This window comes from Physeter macrocephalus, chromosome 8, assembly GCF_002837175.3.
Source record: "Physeter macrocephalus isolate SW-GA chromosome 8, ASM283717v5, whole genome shotgun sequence".
Taxonomy (NCBI): Eukaryota; Metazoa; Chordata; class Mammalia; order Artiodactyla; family Physeteridae; genus Physeter; species Physeter macrocephalus.
In genome coordinates, this window is record NC_041221.1 from 7870416 (window position 1) to 7895279 (window position 24864).

The window sequence follows — 24864 nt, forward strand, 5'->3', positions numbered from 1 at the left end:
ACTGATGAATGAAAAAGAGATCAAGAAGCTATAATCCTAGTTTCTCTCAAGAAGTGTATTTCTCAAAAGAAGCAATGACAATCTGAATGAGAGCTGGGAATTTTTATTCATTCTGATCGGTGTGAAAATAGTTAACTGGGATTATGTAGAAGAATGTCCCTATTTTTTGGTGAATAGATAGTGAAGTATTTTGAAATGAATTGTCAAGACTCTGTAACTAACTTTGAAATGATTCAGAAAAAAATAAATACAGATGAAACAAAGGTGGCAAAATTCTAATAAATGTTGAATCTAGTGGCAAGTGTAAGGTGACAAGCTCTTATAAATTTGAGGTTGAGAAGACATCTCTACGTTTTCAGAAATTTATGAGGTATTTGGGGAGGTGCAGAATTCCAAGTTGTAGCATTCTGAGGTTAACCCTCAAAGTGGTAACAAAATCTGATGACCAAAATAAAGGGGGTCGGGGTGATGATTTACCTTACTAAAGAATTAACCACATGTTAACTCTTCTTCTGCATTTTAACTAGTTTCCAACTTACACACAGCTTACACAGGAACCCAAGTTTTGTATGTATATCTGTCTGGTTTCTTGGCAATATTTGGAAAAGGGTGAGATTTCCAATTTTATTTTAAACAAATTAATCTTTTAACAAGAATGATAAACACAGGAAAAGAAAGTGACAAGTAAGAAGTATGACCACAGAAAATCTGATGTTATTCTATTCAGTTTCTAATGAATATATGCTTCTATTGCTAAATAAGCAGCATCAAAGAACTACTGTGTGGGTAAAGCAGGTTGATGCTGATTCTGGCAAGAGAATAAAAATAATTTTGAAAATGCAACGTTTGAGATATTTTCAGTCTTGCTAAAAAGTAAAAAGGCAATACTTTCTTTCATGGTGAAAGTATTCCCAACCTAGAAAGCTGATCAGAGGATGCGGGTCTTTTCAGCAGCGATCTGTATGTCTATGCAAGGGGTCTCCTTTGAACCTAGACATTTTACTGTTACTTCTTATGAACTGCCCAAAGCTTTCAGTATATTTATTGCCTGAAACAGGTGCACCGATAACAAAGGACGAGAAAAGTTTTTCTTTACAGAAGGGTATTTATTGCGATAGAGTACATCATACTACATGAGTTTCTTCTTGACCGATCTCTTAGGCCATACATAAAACTCACATACAGACAAACCTTTGGTTAAACTCTCACAAGTGTTTGGAGGATTTTTATTTTAAAAGTGCTACATTTTAAGCAGGGGAATGGTCTCTACCAAGACCAAATTATCAGCTAAAAATTAATAAATCAAAAAATTTCCTAACTGCCAGCCCTCTTGCACATACGTAAGACAAAATACTTTTGTCTCATCCAGCAGGGGAACCGCTGCAAGGCTGATAACACAAAAGTACCTTTCTTTCCGCTGAAGAAAGGAAAGGCTCTCTTTCTCTCGCTCTGAGTCATGACTCCAAACCGCGCCTGAGACCACAATAGGGACTGGGAAGGAGCCCCGAGCCAGCGGAGGTAGACGGGAAGTCATAAATCCACTTCCCCCTCATTTACAAGGTTTGTTCAATAAAGAATACAAGCCTATGTCAGAGCAGGAGCCTTTGGGTATGAAACAAAGAGATATTTATACGTATAAAATAGACAAGTTAGTGCGGGTGCCAGAGAGAAGTGAGGGAATGTCTACCACCAACAATAAAAGCACCCCTTACAGTGTCAGTGTCAGTGTGGCCTGAACAGAGCCCCAAAGAAACAACGGAATTTTGGAAAGAAGCTACAGCTTGGGTCCTCCTAGATCCCCATCAAAGATAATGATCATACACAAAATATGTTCTGCAGGGCAAAATGAGAAATCAATACAGAATATACATGGGAGGGCTCAGCAATAAATACAGTATTAAATTCTTGGGTCCACCTATGAACTTTCAGTGAAAGAAAGACCAAGCTGTTTTGCAGAAGAAAAGTTGTGAAGTCAGCTTCACAGGACGAGGAAACTCTCACCTGAATGTTGACAAACACGCCGTGGTAAGTCTCATACAGAACTCTGTTACCCTTCACGTGCAGAGGAAATTCAAAAGGAATTTCTGTTTTGCCACTGGGAAATTTTCCTGGTTTCACCATTTCGATGGTACTGTTGATAATCTGGATGGGCTGTAAAGAAAACCCAAGTCAGTCCATCAACAAGCACTTCTTGATGCACTTTCTTTCACGTTACTGCGTCTATTAAATAATCTCCTGAGACACCACACCCCAGCCCTCGGCCACTACCATCCTGGTGCCCTGTCAGCGGTGAGTCGGCCCAAGGTCTCTGGTTCATTTGCAGGATTGGATGCTTAGATGTTTGGTGCACAGTAAGAAGTGAACTGATATACTTCCCTCCCTTATCCCGAAGTATCTCAGTTGACTGTCCTAACGACCCTTCCGGCGGGCACCTCCACCTTCAGAGTGAAGCAGACGTGCACGGCACTTGGCAAGGTGCGGGGCCCTCGTGCAGCCCGGGGCACCCGTGCAGGCCTCCTCGGCTGGGCCCTGGGAGGGAAACAGTACTCACACTTGGAACCTGCCTAAAAGGCAGGTGTTACACCTTACTTAGTTAAGGTACTCTAAGCCATTGATTTACAATCACTTTGAGAAAATCCACAGCTTCTGAAATGAGTCTCTAAGCGTTGATGCAAGAAAATAAGAAAACTGTGGAAAAACCTGGGAAGGTCCTGAGTCTGAACACTCTTAATGAACCTTTCTTTCCTCTCAACTCTTTCCCCCTCAAAACTTAAAGAGTTAATAATATGCCCTTCAGGAAAAGGAAACTATAAGTATAGAAAAAAGACTTCACCTTCTAGAACACAGAACTTTAAGTGACAGAAAAGAATGGCTCTACCTGCATCTTACCTGAATGCCATATCCAACAGCAGCTGGATTAAAATAACAGTTTTGTTTTAGGAAGGTAAGTGCCAGAAGGCCCAGGCACAACCTCTCAGACAGCTCTGCTCTCTTTAATGGCTGAAATTAGCCCCCCCTAAAGTTCCCCTAATCCTATCTAATGGGAATAAAAACAAGCAGCCTTTCAATAACAGAATATATTCAAAATCAAAACATCTGAATGTTTTTTCAGTTTGATTAGTAAATAGTAAAAGCATGACTACCACCATTCCTTGCAAAATAGTGACAAATAACAAGCCAGACAGCAAGTGAAAACCACCACAGACATTTGAAAAACTAAAAACGTGCAACGCAAGCATTCTTACCTTAACAGAATTATAGAATGCTTCGAACACACCCACACTCTTGGCGCTGAGTTGGAGGTTCACGGTTCCTTCCACTGTCAAGGAGACCCCCTGGTGCTGGACCGGATCCTTCCCAGATACGACCACCACCCCGGAGAGCATTTCCTGGGGGAGGGGAGACAGCCACCCAACACGTTAGCACGGCTCTTTCATCCACCTGGTTTACTAACAAAGTCAGCCTCCATAACCATCAGTTTGTTCAAAGATGCAGACGCTCATTGAGTGCTTATCACAGACCAGATGCCTGGATACCAGGATGGGGAAGGGCCAGCCCTGGGGGGGTCCCGGGGGAGCGGGCGAGGAATCTCATCCCATCACCGCCTTCCAGACACACCTTCGTTCCCGCTGGAGAATCCAAACAAATGTCTGAGCGTGTATGACGATCTCCTCAGAAGGAATATGACACAATAAGACCCTTTTCTTTAGGTTCTTTCTCAATTATGCTAAGATGATTACACACTGTCAAATGCATGAGTAATTGAGCACGGCTGCTGGCCGGGTGTCCTCTGCCCAGAGAGCCTCGTGGGGGGCCTGGAGGTCGTGGATATACCACCCGACAGCCACACGGCCCTTCACTGAGCCCCCCAGCCCCTCTGTGTCCTGCTTCCCGCTGGTGGACAGTAGAGCCCAGATTTCCCTGGTTCATGAATCATTTAAGAAAGACTTCACAACAGAGCATCCATTCACTTCTCTGGAGATGATCGCTGAGTCATAGAGTATGGACATTAACTACATTCCTTCCTGTGACCGTGGGCTTGACGGTCTCAAGTTGCGACTGGGGTTTGCGTGGAACAGGAGGTTGAGAAGATTAACTAGCACCAACCAAAGGAAATACACAGTAAACACAAAACAACGTGTTTCTGAAAGGACCTCGAGAAACGGTTTGTGATTGTTCTCAAATGGTAATGTGATGGCAGAACTGTTGACAAAAAGAAAAACAACAAAAATTAAAAATGGCCCCACAGATCAAAGCATTAAAAAAATCTGTCCTCCTGGCGTTTAAATCTGTTTACCTTTTATTTTCTCTAGTCATCTGGTGAAAAAACTTTCACCAAGTTCTCACGTTATGTGAAATTTTGGGAGCGGGGACTAGTCTATGTCCCTTAAATATGCTACGTATTTTGGCTTTGTTTCCCATTCCCCATCCCAAAGCCCTGAAGTCTAAATAAAACAAACACTCTCAGCTCCCTTTTAAGCAGAATTCAAGGGGTAGAACTCATTTTGTTCTTAACATAAGAAGCTCACAAGATAATTTAAATGAAAACCCTTCTGAAATACTAATTTTACTTTTAAATTTAATTAAAATTAATTCTATTAATTTTTGTATAACCTAAATGAAATGTAAAAATCTAATTTTTAAGAAATTAAATCCACTAGTATATTTTAAGAAATATGCTTTACTGGTATGTCCCAGAATTAAAATCAGAGAAAACAATTTCATGAACTTTATCAATTAAACAACACAATAGTACTTGGTTCTGCTTCTATTTAATCATAATGTATTCAGTTAATCTCATGGGAACAGGATCTGGGTTGAACATTGAATACCAAATTATAATCACGACATCAATAGAACTGTTTCCTTCCTTAATCCCTATGGCATAAGAAGGAAAAAGCAGTAAAGTACCCTGGAAGTTAGCAGAGTAAATATTTTATGATTCTTTTGTCATTCCTTGATTTCAATTAAGAAATATAGTAGAGAGAATGAAAAATTAATATAATATTTGCAGATAAATTAGGCATTCTAACAATACACAGGTCCATTTAATTCCTACCAACATAAGAAAGATAAAGAATTAGTCCAAGTACAGCCCATGGAGCCAAGAATTTTAAAACAGGTATTTCAACTAGAGTTAAGACCCATGGTAAGACGAGTGACACTTCTTTTTGTTTTTTTAAATTGAGGTGTAATCAACGTACAACACTGTGTTTGTTTTAGGTGTACCAGACAATTCTTGGTTAATCCTGGTGAGAGAGGAGAGAATAACTTGTATAACTGAAATTAAGGAGAGCCCAAGACCTCACCAAGAACTTCCCGCTCAGACTTCCACCTAGAAGGCTCAACAGGGAGAAAAGAAGATCAGGGCCGTGGACAGCGAGGGTACCTCGCTGGTACCGTGACGTGGTAAGTGGGAGTCCCTCACTGAGGGCCATGATTTCAAAGAGGAGCCCCTCCTGGACGTAAGGATGACAACGAACCCCGGAAACAATGTACAGTGTGTGCTGATTTTGGGGGGGAGAAGAGCCATGGCTTTTGTCACATCAGCAAGGAGGCCCTTGCCCTGAGAAAGGTTAAGAAACAGAGAGACGCAGGCCCCGCACTCGTGCGCGTGTAGCCGACACGAGGAGACAGATCCCAGCGCCCTGGCCCGCCCGTGTGGCCCTCCGAGGGGACCCGCAGACGCCACGCTCCCACCAGCATCGGCAGAAGCCCGGCCCTGGGGGGGGTGCGTCCCGCGTGGCGCCCGCGGCCAGCCCGCAGCAGGGGGGCTCGAGGCTCTGCCCGGAGGAGCCGAGTCCAGAGGAAGGCCTGGAACCCCGGCGCCAGAGCCAAACCAGAAGCTGGGGCGCCCAAAGGCTCCGGGTCTCCCTGGCTGACCGGCCGCCGGCTTTCTCCGCAGAAGCCACCGCCGAGGCTTCCCGAGGGGGCTGAGGGGCTGCGGCTTGTAACTCTGTATTCCCTAAACGGAGGAGGCCGCTAGCGAACTCCACAACTCTTTTCTTCTTTGTTCTCGGGAATCTAATGCCAAACCCATAATTAGGGCTCTGGGCTGCAGGACGGCGGCGTCGAGTCAGCACCGCCCCCGCCCGGCCTCCTGGAAATCACCCAGAAGAACAAGACACAAAACCACAAACGCCCTGCTCGGTGAGGCAAGGAGACGAAGACGAGCAGGGGCCGCGCAGTCAGAAGCCGAAGTGAGGCCCGCGGCTGCAGGAAGCCGCTTCTGGAAGGTGAGGGGCACCTGGGAGGGAGCCTCCCGACGCCCCACGCGGGAAGCCGGAGCCGTGACCCGCCCCCCAGATGCTTCTCACATACGGGGGGCGGGGGTAAAGGTTAGAGAGACTCACACGTCAAACCTCAGTCCGTGCGGTCCAGGAATAAATCATCTCCTGCAAGAAGGAGACACTGAGAGAACCAGCAGAGGTGCTTGGACACACAAAGCACAGACCACGTGGCTCTTCTACGTAAAGGAACTCCACAGGGTAAAGGCCAGTCATTTCCACGGCCCTCCCGCCCCACCTGTGTGACCTCATCTCTAAACCCTCCCCCTCAGCCACTCCTCTCCACCGTCCTGGCCCCTCATCGAGCCTCAGGACGTGTGCATACACTCCTCCCCCCACCTGGAGACTCTTCCAGAACCCACGTGGCTCGTGACAAGGACGCTCTCCTTGACCAAACTCTACTCAGCCTCTCTCGAGCTCTTTTTCAACTAGGCCTCGGCTTTTGATTTCCGTGTTCCTCTCTACATTGTCCGATTGTAGCCAGAATTCTGCTAAGTCAGTTTAACCATCCTCCATATCCATCACCCTCAACACCTGACCAGGTTCCTCATTCTCCACCTCTCCCGGCCCCGGGGGGGTGTCTGATGAACCTGGCCTGCCTTCAGCAAGAACCCTGTGAGCTGGTTTATTCCCTTACCCTCCTGACGTTTCTTCTCAGTAATTCTCCATCCAGTGACCGCCCCCCACCTCCCTGGCGATAATTACCACTTGCCCACACTGCACTCAGAGTCGAGCCTCTTCTCCCCACTGCAGTGGACCCTACATCTATCGCAACAGTTCCCCCCTGAATGAAGTCTGCTTTACCATCTTCAACAAGGGCCATGGGTAATTTTTTCTCTCACACTCGCTCCCTCCTCTCCATCAAGTTGGTGCTCAAATGACAGCATCTTCATGAGGACTCCCCGACCACTCCTATTAAAACCGCACTACCCCCTTTCCAACACTCACTTATCCCCCCCCCCCCCCCGCCCGCCCCAACTTTGCCCTGCAGCACTTGTCGCCTTCTAAAATACGCCATAAGTGCTTATCTATTTTACTTATCATCTGTACTCCTGGAATGTAAACTCCACAAGGGTAGAGTGATAGCAAGAGCAGGCACTCGATGTTTACTGAACCTATCCCCCCCCCCCCCCCCCCCGCGCCCGCCCCAACTTTGCCCTGCAGCACTTGTCGCCTTCTAAAATACGCCATAAGTGCTTATCTATTTTACTTATCATCTGTACTCCTGGAATGTAAACTCCACAAGGGTAGAGTGATAGCAAGAGCAGGCACTCGATGTTTACTGAATGAGGAAATGACTACCCCGCAGACAAAACCAGCGCCATCAAGCGGGTGGAAACTGTGAACACGCATTTCACCGTGAATTTTTTCATGTAATGATGCAATCGCTTCTATGAGGGATGAACACAAGACAGAGCTCTGAGAGTTCAGGGATAAGATGGTGAGGCAAAAGAAAGAGATAAAAAATATAAGAAAAGCTCAGAAAAGAAGTGAAAGGAAAAAATAAAACAAAACCGTCACAGAAAAGGAGGTGAAACTGAAAGGGGCTCAAAATACATACAGGACAGAAATGAGAAAATTCAAACAAATCGTGTGAAAATTTAAGAAAGAATTAAAAAGAATCACCAGAGAAAAAGATAAATACAAGAGACCATGAGGAACATCCAACATATGCATAATGAAGTTCCCAAATAAGAAAACTGAAATAATGGAACACAACATATTTACTGATGTAATTTTTAAATACTGAAAAAGCAAATGGATTAGGAACGGTTAAGAGAAAGACTCTAGTAAAACTATTCTACTTAAAAAAAGAAAGAATCCTTCAGGAGTCAGGCAAAAGAAAAGTCACTTACAAGAGGGGGAAAAGCAGATTTCTTCACAGCAAAATACAATTCAAAATGAAAGTACAGCAATATTCATTACAATGCTCAAGGAAACAAAGTGTGATGATACTAGGGTTTTAGACTTACCTAAACAGTTGCTCACATATAAAAGAAGTTTTAAATGTGCAAAAACAAACAAACAAAACCCCAAGGAGCACTGGATAAAAAGCCTTTTGAGGAACTGATTAGATAGTGAACTATGACTCTTCAAGAGAAACCCTGCATCAAAAGAACCAATTGTGAGGACTGGAGCCATTCAACTGAAAGAATAAGACTAAGAGGTATGTGATGGTTATGGTGAGAGAGCAGAGTGCAAAATACAAGTCCTGACAGTGCAGAAACTACTTAAGTCACACCAGTTGGGCAACTAAGGGGCTAGAAAGCAGGAGGCAGTAAAATGTACGTGGCTTCCTTGTCCTTGACAGCTGGGGTTTAAAAACGTATCATTGAAACCATGCTCTCCAGTACGGTAGCCACTAGCCGTATGTGGCTATTTAAACTTAAATTTATATTAATTAATATTAAGGAAAATTTAAAGTTCAGGTCCTCAGCTGCCCTAGCTACCTTTCAACTGCTTGCGAGCCACATTATGGCTAGTGGCTATCACAACGGACAGGGCAGATAAATAGCACATTCACATGATCACAGAGAGTTCTACTGCACAGTGCTGATTTAAAGTTAATAAATCAAATAATGTTGTACAAATAAAGTTAACAAGTTAAACACCAATAAAGGTAATATTTGTAAATAACTAAGATCAGTTGGTAGAAGAGAAGGGAGAAGGAAAGAAGAGGAACTATACTAATTTCATCATTGTTCATAGTAGAGAATTAATAAATAACATCTAAAACAGAGAAGATTTAGGGTACAATAAAAAGCTGTAAGGATAAGAATTATAATAAAACTGCAAATTATTAGAAGATCATACAAACAACATAAAGCAAATAAGACTGTAGAGAGGCAGATGTTCTAAAAGCTACTTAAAAAACAATACCCCAAGGACTTCCCTGGTGGCACAGCGGTTAAGACTCTGCGCTCCCAATGCAGAGGGCCCGGCTTCGATCCCTGGTCAGGGAACTAGATCCCGCACGCATGCTGCAACTAAGAGTTCACATGCCACAACTAAGGAGCTGGTGAGCTGCAACTAAGGAGCCTGCCTGCCGCAACTAAGACCCAGTGCAGCCAAATAAATAAATAAAATAAATATTTTTTAAAAATGTTAAAAAGAAAACCAATCCCTCAAATGATAACATGGCACCAGTGGCAGAATTAATGCCAAACATATGTCATATTAATAAACAGGCTAAATTAATACCTATTAAAAAACTGACGTTCAGATTTTATCTCAAAGCAAAACCCAATTTTATGTTGTATGACAAAGAAGCACCTGAAAACGGCAGGGGTGAGGGTGGATTTGGAAAGGTTAAGGAAGAAAGGATAAGCAAAGGTATATGAAGCAAATGGAAGAAATAAATCACGGGCTGTAAACTTAATATCAGACAAGGCTGAGTTCTGAGAAAGAAGGATTAAACCAGACAAAGAAGGGCACTGTATGATTTTAAAGGGTACAGCCCACAGGAGAGACATGTGGCATCACTATCTGTGGATCAAATAACACAGCATCAACACTCAGAGCAAAAACCACAGGGGATACAAGGAGAAAATTGAGTAAAACACATTCATTATGGGAAATGTTAATTTATCCCCCTTAGCCAGGATGGAAAAGAGGACAAAAAGAAGAAAAGATATAAGCACCTTAGTTACACATCAATAAAGTATAACTAATTGAACTCAATATACAACATGCTGACCTCCACACCCTGAATGGTGTAAGTCCAACAGGTCTTTCTTTAGGGAAAAAAATAGCACAGCAAATTATTAATCTAATCGAGAAATAAAAAATATCAAAGATATAGCAGTAATTAAAATAAGAATAAAAGAACACATTGTTCAATTGCATATAAGTAAATCTGAGAAGTTGGTAAAGTGAATTACTTTTCTAGGAAAATATAATTTACCCAAACTAACTCCAAAAGAGACAGGAAAGCTAAGCAAATAAATCACCATAGAAAAATCAGAGAAAGTTATACATAAGCCCCCCCAAAGCACCAGGCCCAGAGACTTTCACAGATCATTTCCAAATGTGTAAATTACAGAAAATTTCAATGTTAAACTACTCCCAAACACAGAAAAGTAAAGAATTTCTTTTAAAAAATAAAGCAAATATATCAGTGACACCACAGTAAGACAACATCTATACACACAACACACCCATACAGAAAGAAAACTAGATTTTTCTCACTTATAAATACCAGTGCAAAAGCCCTATATAAGATATTAGCAATACAATCCAGTAGCAACTTAAAGGAATATTACACCATAAGTATGTGGGATTTAGTCCAGGAATGTATGGATAGCTCAACTGTTGAGGAAAACTATTAATACAACTCACTATTAATAGCTCTCTAGAGAAAAATCGTAGAGTCATTTCCATAGATGCTAAAAAGTCACTTGCTAAAATTAATATCCATTCTTGATAAAATTCTTATTAGTAAAATAAGAATAGAAGGATATTTCCTTACCCAGAAGCCAGCATCAAACTTAATGGGAAATGAAATACATTGCATTTAAGTCAGGAAAAAAACAAGGATGACCACTATCATCACTATTAACGTACTATATGTACAAGTTAATGCGAAGAAACTAGAGAAAGAAGTATGAACTGAAATGGAGGCAAAATTATCATTATTTGTAGATGACATGATTGCATGCCTGAAAGAACTCAAGAGAATTTACTGAAAACTATCAACATGAAGAGAATTTCAGGAAGGAAGATAGCTGGGTACAAAATTAATATACAGAAATCAATAAGGCAACATGTAAACAACAACAATCAATGAGAAGATACACTGGAAGAAAATACTTTCTTTTTAAAATGAACAAAAAGTTAAAACATTATAAATCAATTTAACAGGAAATGTCTAAAACCCTTAGAAGATAAAAACTTAAAACATAGTTGAAGGGCACAAAAGAAACAAATGGAAATCCACATCATGTTTTTACACCCTTTACGTGTCTACTTTCAGTCTATAAAGGTAACATAATCCAAAGAAAACAACATCAGAATTGTTTTTTCTCTTTTAGAGGTGGGCTGGGGTGAGACAGACTAGACAAGCTGATTTAAAAACTCATCTGGAATAATAAATAAATTTTGAAATGAGAAGAAATGAGGGGGACTAGCCCTAAGAGATATTATAACACCTCAAAAACTTACAAAGTGAGGTACAGGGCATGTACAGGCTGAAAGATCAACGGAACAAGAGGGAAACTCCAGAAATAAACCCAGACATATGGGAATTTAGTAGATGATAAAGGAAGCATTTTAAATCCAGAGGGAAAAGTTGGAAGATTCACTAAATAATACTGGAAAACCAGGCAGAGATCTGGGGGGAAAAAATTGTCCAGAAAGCTGGCAAAAAAAACTAAGTTGGATCCATACTGCAAACCTTTGCAGGTAAAAAGTTCTAAATACATCAAAGACTTAAATGTAAAAATTGAATAACCAAAATTTTAGAACCACAGAGAATGATTTTTATCATATCAAAGTGGGGAAGGCCTTTCTAAGAATGACTCAAAACTCTGAATAATAAATGACTACAAATACAACCAAAAATAGTTTGTTACATAAAAGTGATTACAAGCAACATCACTTATATAAATGATAAACTAGAGAAATAATGCAACGTAATATAACAGGTAAAAGGCTAATTTCTCTAATATTTTAAGAACGCCTAAAAAATAAACAAAACAAAAACCACCTAACAACCTAACAGAAAAACTGAATGATATGAAAACAGGTCACAGAAAAGGAAAAGCAAATTGCTCCTAAGCCCATGAAAAAATGCTCAATATCAATGATAACATGAGAAATGATAAATAAAACTATCCTAAGTACTATTTCCCACCTATCAGATTAGCAAAGATCAAAATATATGATCATATTATAGTAAGGGAGGGGGCAACAGGCACTCTCATACATTGCTGAGGGTAGCTAAGAATACCACAATCTTGTACGGGCCATTTGGCAAAACCGAAAACATTTTACAAACACCTGGGCCCAGCAATACCACTTTTAGGAATTTTCGTCAAAGACATTTGCACGTTGAAATGATTATGAACAGTAGTTACTCATTGCAACATTGTTTGTAGTAACAAAAGAATGTCAACAACCTAAATTCCAACAATAAGAAATTGGTGGTTCTTCCCGTTAATATCTTGGAGATATTCATATTAGTACATTTATGTTCTCTTTTCTCTAAAGGCTGCGTGTTGCACCATTGTGAAAAATGGGGAGAAAAAGAACATTTATATATATTTACTTGTATATGCATAAAATATCTTTGGCAGAAATGACAAGAAATCGAGAGCTTTTAGTTGCCCCACAGGAGAGGACCTTGATGGACAAAGGAGGGCAGACGCATCCATTCTGGAAGTCATGAATTTTAAACTATCTGCACTGATGTTAACTGGTAACATAATAAATCAATTTTAAATAAGATCAATCCCAGATTGGGTGACCTCTAAGTGTAAAAATGCACGAAGTTCTAAGCCCCTTAAATGTTGACGACCCAGGGGCACAGTGGTCTTCCTCAGGAAAAGAGCTAAAGATGGCACGCTAGAAAGTCACATTCTCTGGATTACCTCTTACTTTGGACTTGAACAGAACTGCTAGGAAGTAAAAGTCTCTGAGTTGATGCCTCAGCCGCTCTCTCTCTAATATTTTCCTTTCTGATGGTCCCAGCAGCATGAGGGGAGGCTCGACAGCCATCGTTGTCCCCAGGAGTCCTCTGAGTCTCTGAACAAGTCCTTCCTTCCTAACATTTCAGCGATACTCTTAGAACCACCTGGGATTCTTATACCACATTGGTCTAGAGATCCTGTACCCCAAGAGTGAGCTGCCCTTTCATTTACAGACAGTGAATCAAATGGGTTAAGCAGTTCACTAACATAAAAAAAATCACAAGGTAAATCACTGAGCTAGGTGGGAAAACACAAGTGGACTTTTGCTTGTTGAAAGACTCTAGTCCTTAGTGGCACTGAGAGACCCATTTTGGTTGGAAAAGGGAAATCAGACCCATTGAAGAGATTTCAACTTCTTAGGTGTCCCCATCTCCATTTTTCTGTAAAACAATGTTTTCCATCTTGTTTTAAAACAGAATAAACAATCACCAGATATTTCTCCACATATTAAGTAATGGGCCAATATTGTGTGGTGTTTACTAAGGTTCTAGAAAGGAGAATTTTGAAGAGATGCATCATCTCCAATCTATCATTAAAGCCAAGACAATGTTGTTGAGCGATCCCATTCCTAGATTTTACTCAAATGAAATCGAAGATTATGTTCACACAAAAATCTGTATGCAAATATTCCTTGTAACTTCACTCATCATCACCCAAGTGTCCTTCAACGTGTGAATGCAGGAACAGTGGTACATCCATGAAAGAGAAGACAACTCAGCAATAAAAAGGAACAAACTACTGACACACACAGCAACTTGAATGAGTCTCAAAAGCATTATGCTAAGTGGTAAGGCCAGATTCAAAAGGCTGCGTGTCGTACAACTGTATTTATGTCACATATGTGATCTTCAGCAAAAGGCCAACTATAGGAATTAAAACCAGATCAGTGCTTGCCTGAGGCTGGGGCGGGTGTGGGGGAAGAGGCTGAGTACAGAGGACATGAGGGAATTTGGGGGAGTGCCAGGACTGTTCCATATCTTGATTGTGATGGCAGCTAAGGTCTCAGAGAAACTTGCAGTGAAAAGAACAATCTATTGTATGTGATATACCTCAATTAAGAAACTCACAAAGATAATCAAGTATAGAAAGAAACAGTTATCCTAACTTGTTGACAACAGGGTCATATTCTTAAAGTGATTAATATTTAAGTAAAAATCAAGGAGTTCATTAGCAACGGAACTGTAACAAAATACTGATACTAATTTGTGTGGCTTACATACACTTACTGCCAAAACAGTAGAAATAATATAATCATTCAGTCAACATATATTTTTGGCATGCATACCATGCATCAGATACTGCTCCAGGCACCAGGGACAGGGCAGTGAACAAAAGAGGTAAAGCCCTTGTTCTCAGTGGGCTTACATTTCAGTACTGCATTCAGAATGCATACTGCATTCATATTAGTAAATACCATATTAACTAATATGGTGAAACAAAGCAGGTTTCTTCTAGGTCAGTATAGTACAAGTATAGGTCTAAATACTCAGTAAAATGGGCTGACAAAAATCACAGCTAAAAAGAAAAAAAAAAAAAAAATCACAGCTATTGTCTGATGGAGCCATCTCTGAAATTTCTAGTTCTGAAATTTTCTTGAGAGTCTGGAAAAGAAACCTGAGCCCCTGAATAAAAGTTTAGATGAAAGGGGCAAAATGAGATTGCCAATACTAGTCAGAAAAGTAAAAATTAATAAGAGTACATAAATATGAGGTCTTTAGCGCAGGAATATTAAAATCGAATCTTGGTGTGCTGCGTGGTTTCAGGGGTTAGATACTACATATTAGCAAAATTATGAGTTAATACAGATGACTAGATTTCAGATTTCAATAACATTAAAACTTACAGAAACTTTATAGTGTTGATACTTGTTTGGCACTATTGGCCTAAGTGAATGCAAAGACTCCAGACTATAAACCCAAGAGTTTAGGAGAGCTCTGACCACAGCGGCATCTGGGAGATGGCCTCATTACAGGCCAAAGTAATGACCGTGGAATACAGGCAGATGGCCGAAGAAAATGCTCTGAGTAGCCAGCCCAACACTTACATAACGAACAACCACCACCAAACTGAATACCAGTCAGAGGGAACTCAAGTATGAGTGAGACCGACAATGCATCATCCAAATCCAAGGCACAGGCGAACTCCAGGAACAGAGAGCGAGAAGTGAGCCCTGCAGCAAACTAGGCCACGCCAAGGGCTGTTGAAAGCAGGAGCTCACAGAAGAGCTCAGGGCAGTCACGTGCTGCCCAGCACAGGTGCAGCCTCCCTGCTTCAGACTTGCCCGGCAGCTCCCAGGGCCACCGCCCGGGGCCACCGTTCCATCCCACAGCAGAGGCTGGGAATGTGGAGCGTTAGTCCTGGGAAATGCGTAAGGAGCAGTGAAGGGGGAGCAGGGAATATTACTTCTCATCTGATACTCCCTCCTATTACTTGAATGTTCTCAGCCAAGTTAAAACTTTTTTTAATGTACAAAACAAATATAAGCTCTTTTGAAATATCCAAAACAAATGGACACTATATCTTTTTTTAATTTTAAAAAAGTTTTTTTCCTGATTATTATTGAAGAGGGGAATTTCTACCCATCTACCCCTTACTTTTCCACTGATGGGACTTGTGCTCCTTCAAATGGACACTATTATATCTTTTTTTAATTTTAAAAAAGTTTTTTTCCTGATTATTATTGAAGAGGGGAATTTCTACCCATCTACCCCTTACTTTTCCACTGATGGGACTTGTGCTCCTTTCCCAAAGATTATGATTTGCATTTTAGAGTAACGGTCTTAAATGATCTCTTCTGATGAAACCAAGGAAGGGCCAGTTTTTGGTTGACGTCATGCCTAGTGTGTGACAGTAAAACTGTAAGCCTAAGTAAGAATATCATCATGGTGGGACAGGGTAGTGAGGATTAATGGAACCCAGTCGTCATCAGAAAGCATGAATGCCAATGTCTTACAACACAAGACCTGCCAACAGCTGGGAGGACAGCTGGTGTAACCCTTCCAGTTCCTCGGGGCAAGCTCTTTCTGGGCATCAGAAATCCAAGATCATAATAGATTAATTAGGTAAAGGGTCCCATCAAGAGTTAAAGGCTACCTACAGTCTCATACTACCCTTCCCAGGATGAGTTTAAACACCAGGGAGAACAGTGAAGGACAGACTCCATCAGCTTCTGTCGGGTCTACTGGCCCAAGAACCCCAGGTGGGCAGGTTTCAAGGAGGAAACTGGCAGAAGCCTAACCAAGGATGGTCAGTCCATGGGTAACCTTGGTACTCATGGATGGTGGGTCTATGATCTGTATGGAGTTAGAAGGCTACCTTTTTTTGACTTAAATCCTCCAATAAATAAAAGCAAAATGTTTTAAGCCTGGTTGTATGCACTGTTATATCAGAAAGTTAACAGAGCCTGTAAGTTTTGGTATAAAACAAAATAAAATGGGATGATATGAAAACACTTCAACCTTGTAGGCTCTGGCTAGTCATTACATCCTACAACTAGTAGTTAGTTTCAATTAGTTTCAGATGTGTGTAGATGCCTCAGCAGCCACTTTGGGATTTGAGGAAGAGTCAGGGAGGGCAGGGTGGGGGGATCACTTCAAATGAAAAAGTTCTGCTTTTATCTGCTTATAAAATGAACTATTTCAATGGGTATTATATTTATTAAAATTAATATATCAGAATGCTAACTGGTAAGACTTCATTTAATAAAAGAGTCTCATTGCTTAGAATTGCAGCAGGAAGGAGTGGAATCGTTATTCTAAACAATGTTGTTCATTTTCTTGAGCTGTTTATGAGGAAACATTCACTGTAGTTTGTGAGATGAAGGGTAAGATATAGTTTCCATCACCGTTAGAAAGGCTCCATTTCTCTGAGCCTGAATCTTCTGCCTGCCTGCAAGTGAGAGAGTAGACCGTCTCTTCAAAACAGACAATAAAAGACAAAGGAAATCCTTGTAAAAAAGTTTTACTGAAATATAGTTAATTTACAATATCATGTTAATTTCAGGGGTACAGCAAAGTGATTGTTACACATATATATATTCTTTTTTTACATTCTCTTCCATTATAGGTTATTACAAAATATTGAGTATGGTCCCCTGTGCTACACAATAGGTCCTTGTTGGTTATCTATTTTACATATAGTAGTGTGTATATTTTAATCCCAAACTCCTAATTTATCCCTCCACCCCTTCCCTTTGGTAACCATGTTTGTTTTCTATGTCTATGAGTCTATTTCTGTTTTGTAAATAAGTTCATTTGTATCATGTTTAGATTCCACATATAAGCAATATCATATGATATTTGTCTTTGTCTGGCTTACTTCACTTAGTATGATAATCTCTAGGTCCATCCATGTTGCTGCAAATGGCATTACTTCATTCTTTTTTTATGGCTGAGTAATATTCCATTGTGTGTGTATCTCACATCTTCTTTATCCATTCACCTGTTGATGGACACTTAGGTTGCTTCCATGTCCTGGCAATTGTAAATAATGCTACAATGAACGTGGCATGCATGTGTCTTTCTGAATTATGTTTTTCTTTGGATATATACCCAGGATTGGGATTGCAGGATCATATGGTAGCTCTGTTTTCAGTTTTTTCAGGAACCTCTATACTGTTCTCCGTAGTGACTATACCAGTTTACGTTCCCACCAACAGTGTAGGAAGGCTCCTTTTTCTCCACACTCCCTCCAGCATTTGTAGACTTTTTTTTTTTTTTTTTTTTTTTTTTTGCGGTACGTGGGCCTCTCATGGCTGTGGCCTCTCATTGCTGTGGCCTCTCCCGTTGCGGAGCACAGGCTCCGGACACGCGGGCCCAGTGGCCATGGCTCACGGGTTCAGCCACTCCACGGCTTGTGGGATCCTCCCGGACCGGGGCACGAACCCGTGTCTCCTGCATCGGCCGGCGGACTCTCAACCACTGCGCCACCAGTGAAGCCCTTGTAGACTTTTTGATGATGGCCATTCTGACTGGTGTGAGGTGGTACCTCATTGTAGTTTTGATGTGCATTTCTCTAGTAACTAGCGATGCTGAGCATCTTTTCATGTGCCTTTTGGCCACCTGGTCTTCTTTGGAGAAATGTCTTTTTATTTATTTATTTATTTATATTTTTTTGTGGTACGCAGGCCTCTCACTGCTGTGGCCTCTCCCGTTGCGGAGCACAGGCTCCGGACGCGCAGGCTCAGCGCCCATGGCTCACGGGCCCAGCCGCTCCGCGGCATGTGGGATCTTCCCGGACCGGGGCACGAACCCATGTCCCCTGCATCGGCAGGCGGATTCTCAACCACTGCGCCACCAGGGAAGCCCTTGTAGACTTTTTGATGATGGCCATTCTGACTGGTGTGAGGTGGTACCTCATTGTAGTTTTGATGTGCATTTCTCTAGTAACTAGCGATGCTGAGCATCTTTTCATGTGCCTTTTGGCCACCTGGTCTTCTTTGGAGAAATGTCTTTTTAGATCTCCTGCCCATTTTTTGATTGGGTTGTTTGTTTTTCTGATATTGAGCTGTATGAGCTGCTTGTATAATTTGGAGATTAATCCCTTGTCAGTTGCATCATTTGCAAATATTTTCTCCCATTCTGTAGGTTGTCTTTTTGCTTATGGTTTCTTTTGCTGTGCAAAAGCTTTTAAGTTTAATTAGGTCCCACTTATTTATTTTTGTTTTTATTTCCATTACTCTAGGAGATGGATCCAAATCCTTTGCTCTGCAAAAGCTTTTAAGTTTAATTAGGTCCCACTTATTTATTTTTGTTTTTATTTCCATTACTCTAGGAGATGGATCCAAAAAGATACTGTTGCGATTTATGTCAGCGAGTGTTCTGCCTATGTTTTCCTCTAGGAGTTTTATACTAGCTGGTTTTACATTTAGGTCTTTATCCATTTTGAGTTTATTTTTGTATACGGTGTTAGAGAATGTTCTAATTTCATTCTCTTACGTGTAGCTTTCCAGTTTTCCCAACACCTCTTAATCAAGAGACTGTGCTTTATTGTATATTCTTGCCTTCTTTGTCATAGATTAATTTTTTTTAAATAGATTTATTTATTTTTGGCTGTGTTGGGTCTTCGTTGCTGCACACAGGCTTTCTCTAGTTGCGGTGAGCAGGGGTTACTCTTCGTTGCGGTGCGCAGGCTTCTCATTGCAGTGGTTTCTCTTGTTGCGGAGCATGCGCTCTAGGCACGCGGGCTTCAGTAGTCGTGGCATGTGGGCTCAGTATTTGTGGCTCATGGGCTCCAAAGCACAGGCTCAGTAGTTGTGGCGCATGGGCTGGGTTGCTCTGTGGCACGTAGGATCTTCCTGGACCAGGGCTCAAACCCGTGTCCCCTGCATTGGCAGGTGGATTCTTAACCACTGTGCCACCAGGGATGCCCTGTCGTAGATTAACTGACCATAGGTGCGTGGGTTTATTTCTGGGCTTCCTATCCTGTTCCATTGATCTATATTTCTGTTTTTGTGCCAGTACCATACTGTTTTGATTACTGTAGCTCTGTAGCATAGTCAAAGGCAGGGAGACTGATTCCTCCAGCACTTGTTTTTCTTTCTCAAGATTGCTTTGGCTATTCAGGGTCTTTTGCGTTTCCACATAAACTTTAAAATTTTTTGTTCTATTTCTGTGAAAAATGCCATTGGTAGTTTGATAGAAATTGCACTGAATCTGTAGATTGCCTTGGGTAGTATGGTCATTTTGACAATATTGATTCTTCCAATCCAAGAACATGGTATATCTTTCCACCTGTTCCTTTTATCTTCAGTTTCTTTCCTCAGCATCTTACAGTTTTTGGAATACAGGTCTTTTGCTTCCTTAGTTTTTTTCCTAGGTATTTTATTGTTTTTGATGGAATGGTAAATGGGATTATTTCCTTAATTTCTCTTTCTGAACTTTCATTGTTAATGTATAGAAATACAACAGATTTCTGTGTGTTAATTTTGCATCCTGCAACTTTACTGAATTCATTGATGAGCTCAAGTAGTTTTCTGGTAGCGTCTTTATGATTTTCTGTGTATAGTATCATGTCATCTGCAAACAGTGACCGTTTTACTTCTTCTTTTCCAATGTGGATTCCTTTTATTTCTTTTCCTTCTGATTGCTGTGGCTAAGACTTCCAAAACTATCTTGAATAAAAGTGAAGAGAGTGGACATCCTTGTCTTGTTCCTGATCTTAGAGGAAATGTTTTCAGCTTTTCACCAGTGAGTATGATGTTAGCTGTGCTTTATCATATATGGCCTTTATTATGTTGAGGTAGGTTCCTTCTATGCCTGCTTTCTGGAGAGTTTTTGAATGTTATCAAAAGTTTTTTCTGCATCTATTGAGATGATCATATGGTTTTTATTCTTCAATTTGTTAATGTGGTGTAGCACAGTGATTGATTTGTGGATACTGAGAAATCCTTGCATCCCTGGGATAAATCCCAATTGATCATGGTGTCTGATCCTTTTAATGTATTGTTGGATTCGGTCTGCTAGTATTCTGTTGAGGATTTTGCATCTATGTTCATCAGTGATACTGGCCTGTAATTTTCTTTTTTGTGTGGTATCTTTATTGGTTTTGGTATCAGGGTGATGGTGGACTCATAGAATAAGTTTGGAAGTGTTCCTTCCTCTGCAATTTTTTGGAATAGTTTCAGAAGGGTAAGTGTTAACTCTTCTCTACATGTTTGCTAGAATTCTCCTGTGAAGCCATCTGGTCCTGGACTTTTGTTTTTTGGGAGTTTTAAAATCACAAATTCAATTTCAGTACTTGTAATTGGTCTGTTCATATTTTCTGTTTCTTCCTGGTTCAGTCTTGGGAAACTGTACCTTTCTAAGAAATGAATAAGGCAATCTTTTAAAGAGCTGCTCACCATATAAATGTGCCCAGAAAGTCCTGTGTGCAAGTAGAGAACAATACTTGAAATTGACAGGCATTCTTCACTTCCCAAAAATATCTTACAAAAATTATACCTTTACTTGCTTGTGCCTATATGGAAAAGTATCTGAAAAGAGCCAGGACCCCAAGGCCAGAGAGCAACAGTGTACAGCTCGCTGGGTCTACCGCCCCACGCAGGGATTCAGACAGGCCTGAAGCAAGTCACTGCATGAACTGACCTCTCCCTAAACCCTCCATCCAAACAGGCCAAAGTTTATTTCTGAGCTTTGGAACGTTGTGCTTTTCTTGTTGGCATAATACCATCAGTTGTTGATTTGCTAATAATGCTCTTCTGCAACAGTCTGGGCTTCATGTGCTCACTGGGAGGGGAAACAGGTCAGCCCACCCGGCCGATGGCTAACAAGTAAGTCTGTTCTCCCAACAGAAGTTGAAGCCTAGAACCCTAACTGGGGGAGAGGGTGGTGTCACAGATTTGTCTGGTAAATGAAGCGCATTTACAGATAACAACTGCCGATTAAAATCTTTGAATGAAATGAAGACATATTCAGAGCTAGAGGGTTAAAAATTCCCAAAGTGGAGCTGAGATGAAAAAGGAAAGCAAATAGAAAACTGGCTTCAACTTACAACTTTTCTGGAACCTGCCTGTGCTAAGAGGGCAGATGACAAGCCAAGAGGCCTGGAGAGCACATGGGGGCAGAGGTGCAGGGAGAGTGGTGGGAGTGAGAGGGGGCCAAGGACGGACGTCAGGGAGGACATCAGAGAGTCTGGTTGGCTGAGCCCGGAGGATGGTGGGGAGGGAGAGGGCGCAGGTTTTAGAGTCGCAGGACCAGGGACGGGGAGGTAAGCATGACAGTAGCAGTTAAGCTCCTGGCAGGTTGAGAGCAGGGACCCTCCTGAAGGAGGGTCACCTAGACTGGACATCTGTAGAAGAGAGCAGCTGGGCTCTGCCAGCTCAGGCTGGGGCAGCAGTGGGGAGGGGGTCAGAGAGGGGGAATGACGGGAGAAGACGGGTGCTGCTGACTCTCCAGCCTGCAAGCAGCACAGCTAAGAGCTCAGCACTGGGGACAGTCACCGCAGGCGTGGGTGGCGTCAAAGACTGCACGTTTCGGCCCACGGAGAGGGCGCTGCTGGCTGCACAGGCTGAACCCAGGACCACACAAGGCCAGGAGGTCTAGACATCAAGAGGAAGGCGGAGGAAAACCCAACCACCCTGCCAGAGTCAGAGCAGCCTGCGGGGGGAGGGGAGTGTCCAGGGTGTCCCTGACATGCTTGAGCCTAGACATGGACACGCCCACAGGGGCCAGGCAGGCGTCACTAATGCTCAGGCCAGGACAGAATCTGCTGCAACAAACACCAAACGGAGAACTAACGAACACTCCGACTGCATCCCAGGGTTCAAACGGCATTGGACAACTCTGAAAATACTTCTCATGCATTATATAAGGGTTGGGCTATGACTGAGGGGACAAGCCTTTTCAGGAGTATTAGATGATTAGTGAGAAAAAAACACCCATTTAAGGTTCAGATGACTGCGTTCCTTAATGGGTTCATACCTCCCACAAAGTTATTTTGAAATCCCTCCTAGCTCAAAGTTCTACCCTAAGAATTTGCACCAGCATTCAACTGTAACTGGCCGTTCACATATCAAGAATCCAGCAGAACAAAGTAGAACAGTTAGGCTTCTTTTTTTCATACCATTCTAGCTTTGCAATTTTTCTTCATAATAATGAACTGGCATATAAAGGATTTTTCCTCTTTAAACTTTTCTTTTTTTAAACAAGAAACTACATGGAAGCCAAACAAGACAAAACGCAAACCTAGAAGTTCTTGTGGTAACAGTAATCAGCTCACTGTGCATAAATCCTTTATCACTGTAACCTGGCTATGCTGGACAGTAACTCTCCCGTTAATATTTTTCACAACCATAATATATAACAGTGTCATTTTCATGAGTACATGTGCCAGGGTTTCAGAAGGTAAAACATTCTGGATTTATAAAAACAAATGAACTATATTTACATTGCAAAAAGATTTACCGTAGGGCTCTTTAGCCAATAAGCTCTAGTACGCTGAAAATATAATGTAATTTAGAATGCATTTGAGTCATACTTTTGGTTCAAGAACACATCTACTGCACCAAGCAAAGAAGTACATAACAAAGCCCAAGCCACACCCAGCTTGCAGTGCCCAAAATGCTGTAATCTCTATATGCTCTCCTGGGTCCCTGGCCTCCATTCTCCAAGTTCACCATGGGGAGACATCCAGCAATCTGTACAGCATCTGATAAGCCGTTACTATTTGTAAGGTGCATGAACAACATGATTAACATCAAGGCAGACAGAGCAATTCTAAGTGCAAACTGAGACCGTGGAAAAGCGTAAGGATACCACCACTTACCATTTGACCCCTACTTCGGGTCAAACCTATAGTAAATGTCTGGAAACTTTCTCTCATTTAATTCTCACAACAAAGCCTCTGAGCAGGTATCAGCCCCATCCTCCAGATGACAATTAAGACCTGGAGAAGGCACACAGAGTTCCAGGCTTGGGAATAAAAAGACGTGATTTCAAACATTCACTCTTATTACATCAATGCCCTTGACATGTCGCTGAATTCTCTGAGCCTCAGTCTTCTCACGCATAAAATGGGAGAGAAATGCCATCTCTTCAGTATTTGTGAGCATTAAAGCAGTCTGTGTGTTGGAAAGGGCTGTACTGGTACCATATTATCATAAAACAGTATCAGTTAAGTGTTCTCTTCCTCAAAATTTCCAGGAATTTTCCCTGAAATACAGAAGGAGGGAATTGTTTTCACATTCCTGATTGCTCTGTATCACATATGGGGCTTTGGAAACACAAATTAACTTTCTGGATTCAATGAGTCACCTCAAGGAGAAGGTGGCATTGCTCAAGCTCTGAGGAAGGTCTCCTGTCTCTGAGCTGTGCAAATTGTGACAAAGACTCTGGGGAATCAAATTTTGGACAATTATCTATTTCTGAGTTAGAAGATAACCATATATACAGGAATTCTGAAGTCCCTGTTCCCACATTTATTGGAACCATTCTCTTATGAATGACCATCCTAGGGACTTCCCTGGTGGCGCAGTGGTTAAGAATCTGCCTGCCAATGCAGGGGACATGGGTTCGAGCCCTCATCCAGGAAGATCCCACATGCCACGGAGCAACTAAGCCCGTGCGCCACAACTGCTGAGCCTGTGCTCTAGAGCCCATGAGCCACAACTACTGAGCCCGTGTGCCGCAACTACTGAGCCCGTGTGCCGCAACTACTGAAGCCTGCATGCCTAAAGACCATGCTCCGCAACAAAAGAAGCCACCACAATGAGACGCCCGTGCACTGCAACGAAAAGTAGCCACCACTCACTGCAACTAGGGAAAGCCCACGTGCAGCAGTGAAGACCCAACACAGCCAAAAATAAATAAATAAATTTATTTTTTAAAAAAAGAATGACCACCCTAAAGCAAATACAAGTAATGGGGGGGGGGTCATGTGTAGCTGTGGGGATACATCAAAATAAGAATCTTACCAGCATCTGTCTAGAATTTATGTCTAGAATATTATTTATAATTACAAAGCAAAATCTGTACTATACCTATAAGACAATAGTTTTCTTTTTCTGATCAATGCATTCATAAAACTATTAGTCTTATGAATTCTGCTTAAAGTCTATGTTTTAGGGCTTCAACTATCATTTAATAAAGTTTCTGAGCACCTACCAACTGGCAGGTACTGAAAGGCCTAGGAATACGAATATAAACAAATTATTTTAGTTAGGCTGACTCAGAGAACAAATTAATTACAACAGAAGTTAATCAGTGCGATGACTGCGGTATACATAAAGTATGCTGGCAACCCATTATAGGTCACTACTAAATTATAGAAAACAATCCCGTGTTAGTCTTTCTCTGACTACTGGAATTTCCTGGCATTCTTTTTCATCACAACCTCACTTTCTGGTTAAAGTTACTCTTCTCATAAGGACTTTCCTAAATTTAAATATTAAATTT

General features: G+C 41.6%; 1 protein-coding gene across 9 annotated transcripts in view; it reads right to left on the minus strand.

Moving 5' to 3' along the window:
* VPS26C (VPS26 endosomal protein sorting factor C) overlaps positions 1–24864 on the minus strand; it is a 102344-nt gene that overhangs the window by 57795 nt on the left and 19685 nt on the right. For 5 of the 9 annotated variants that reach the window (XM_055086409.1, XM_007110567.4, XM_028492667.1 and 2 more), the window contains exons 2-3: positions 3246–3389; positions 2002–2151 (exon numbers count right to left, since the gene is read on the minus strand). In XM_055086409.1, the coding sequence (XP_054942384.1) occupies positions 2002–2151; positions 3246–3389 (294 nt within the window). Of the gene's footprint in view, positions 1–2001; positions 2152–3245; positions 3390–3618; positions 4204–24864 lie in introns of those variants that run through there. The other 4 variants (XM_028492664.2, XM_028492663.2, XM_055086408.1 and 1 more) reach the window with 2 other exon arrangements.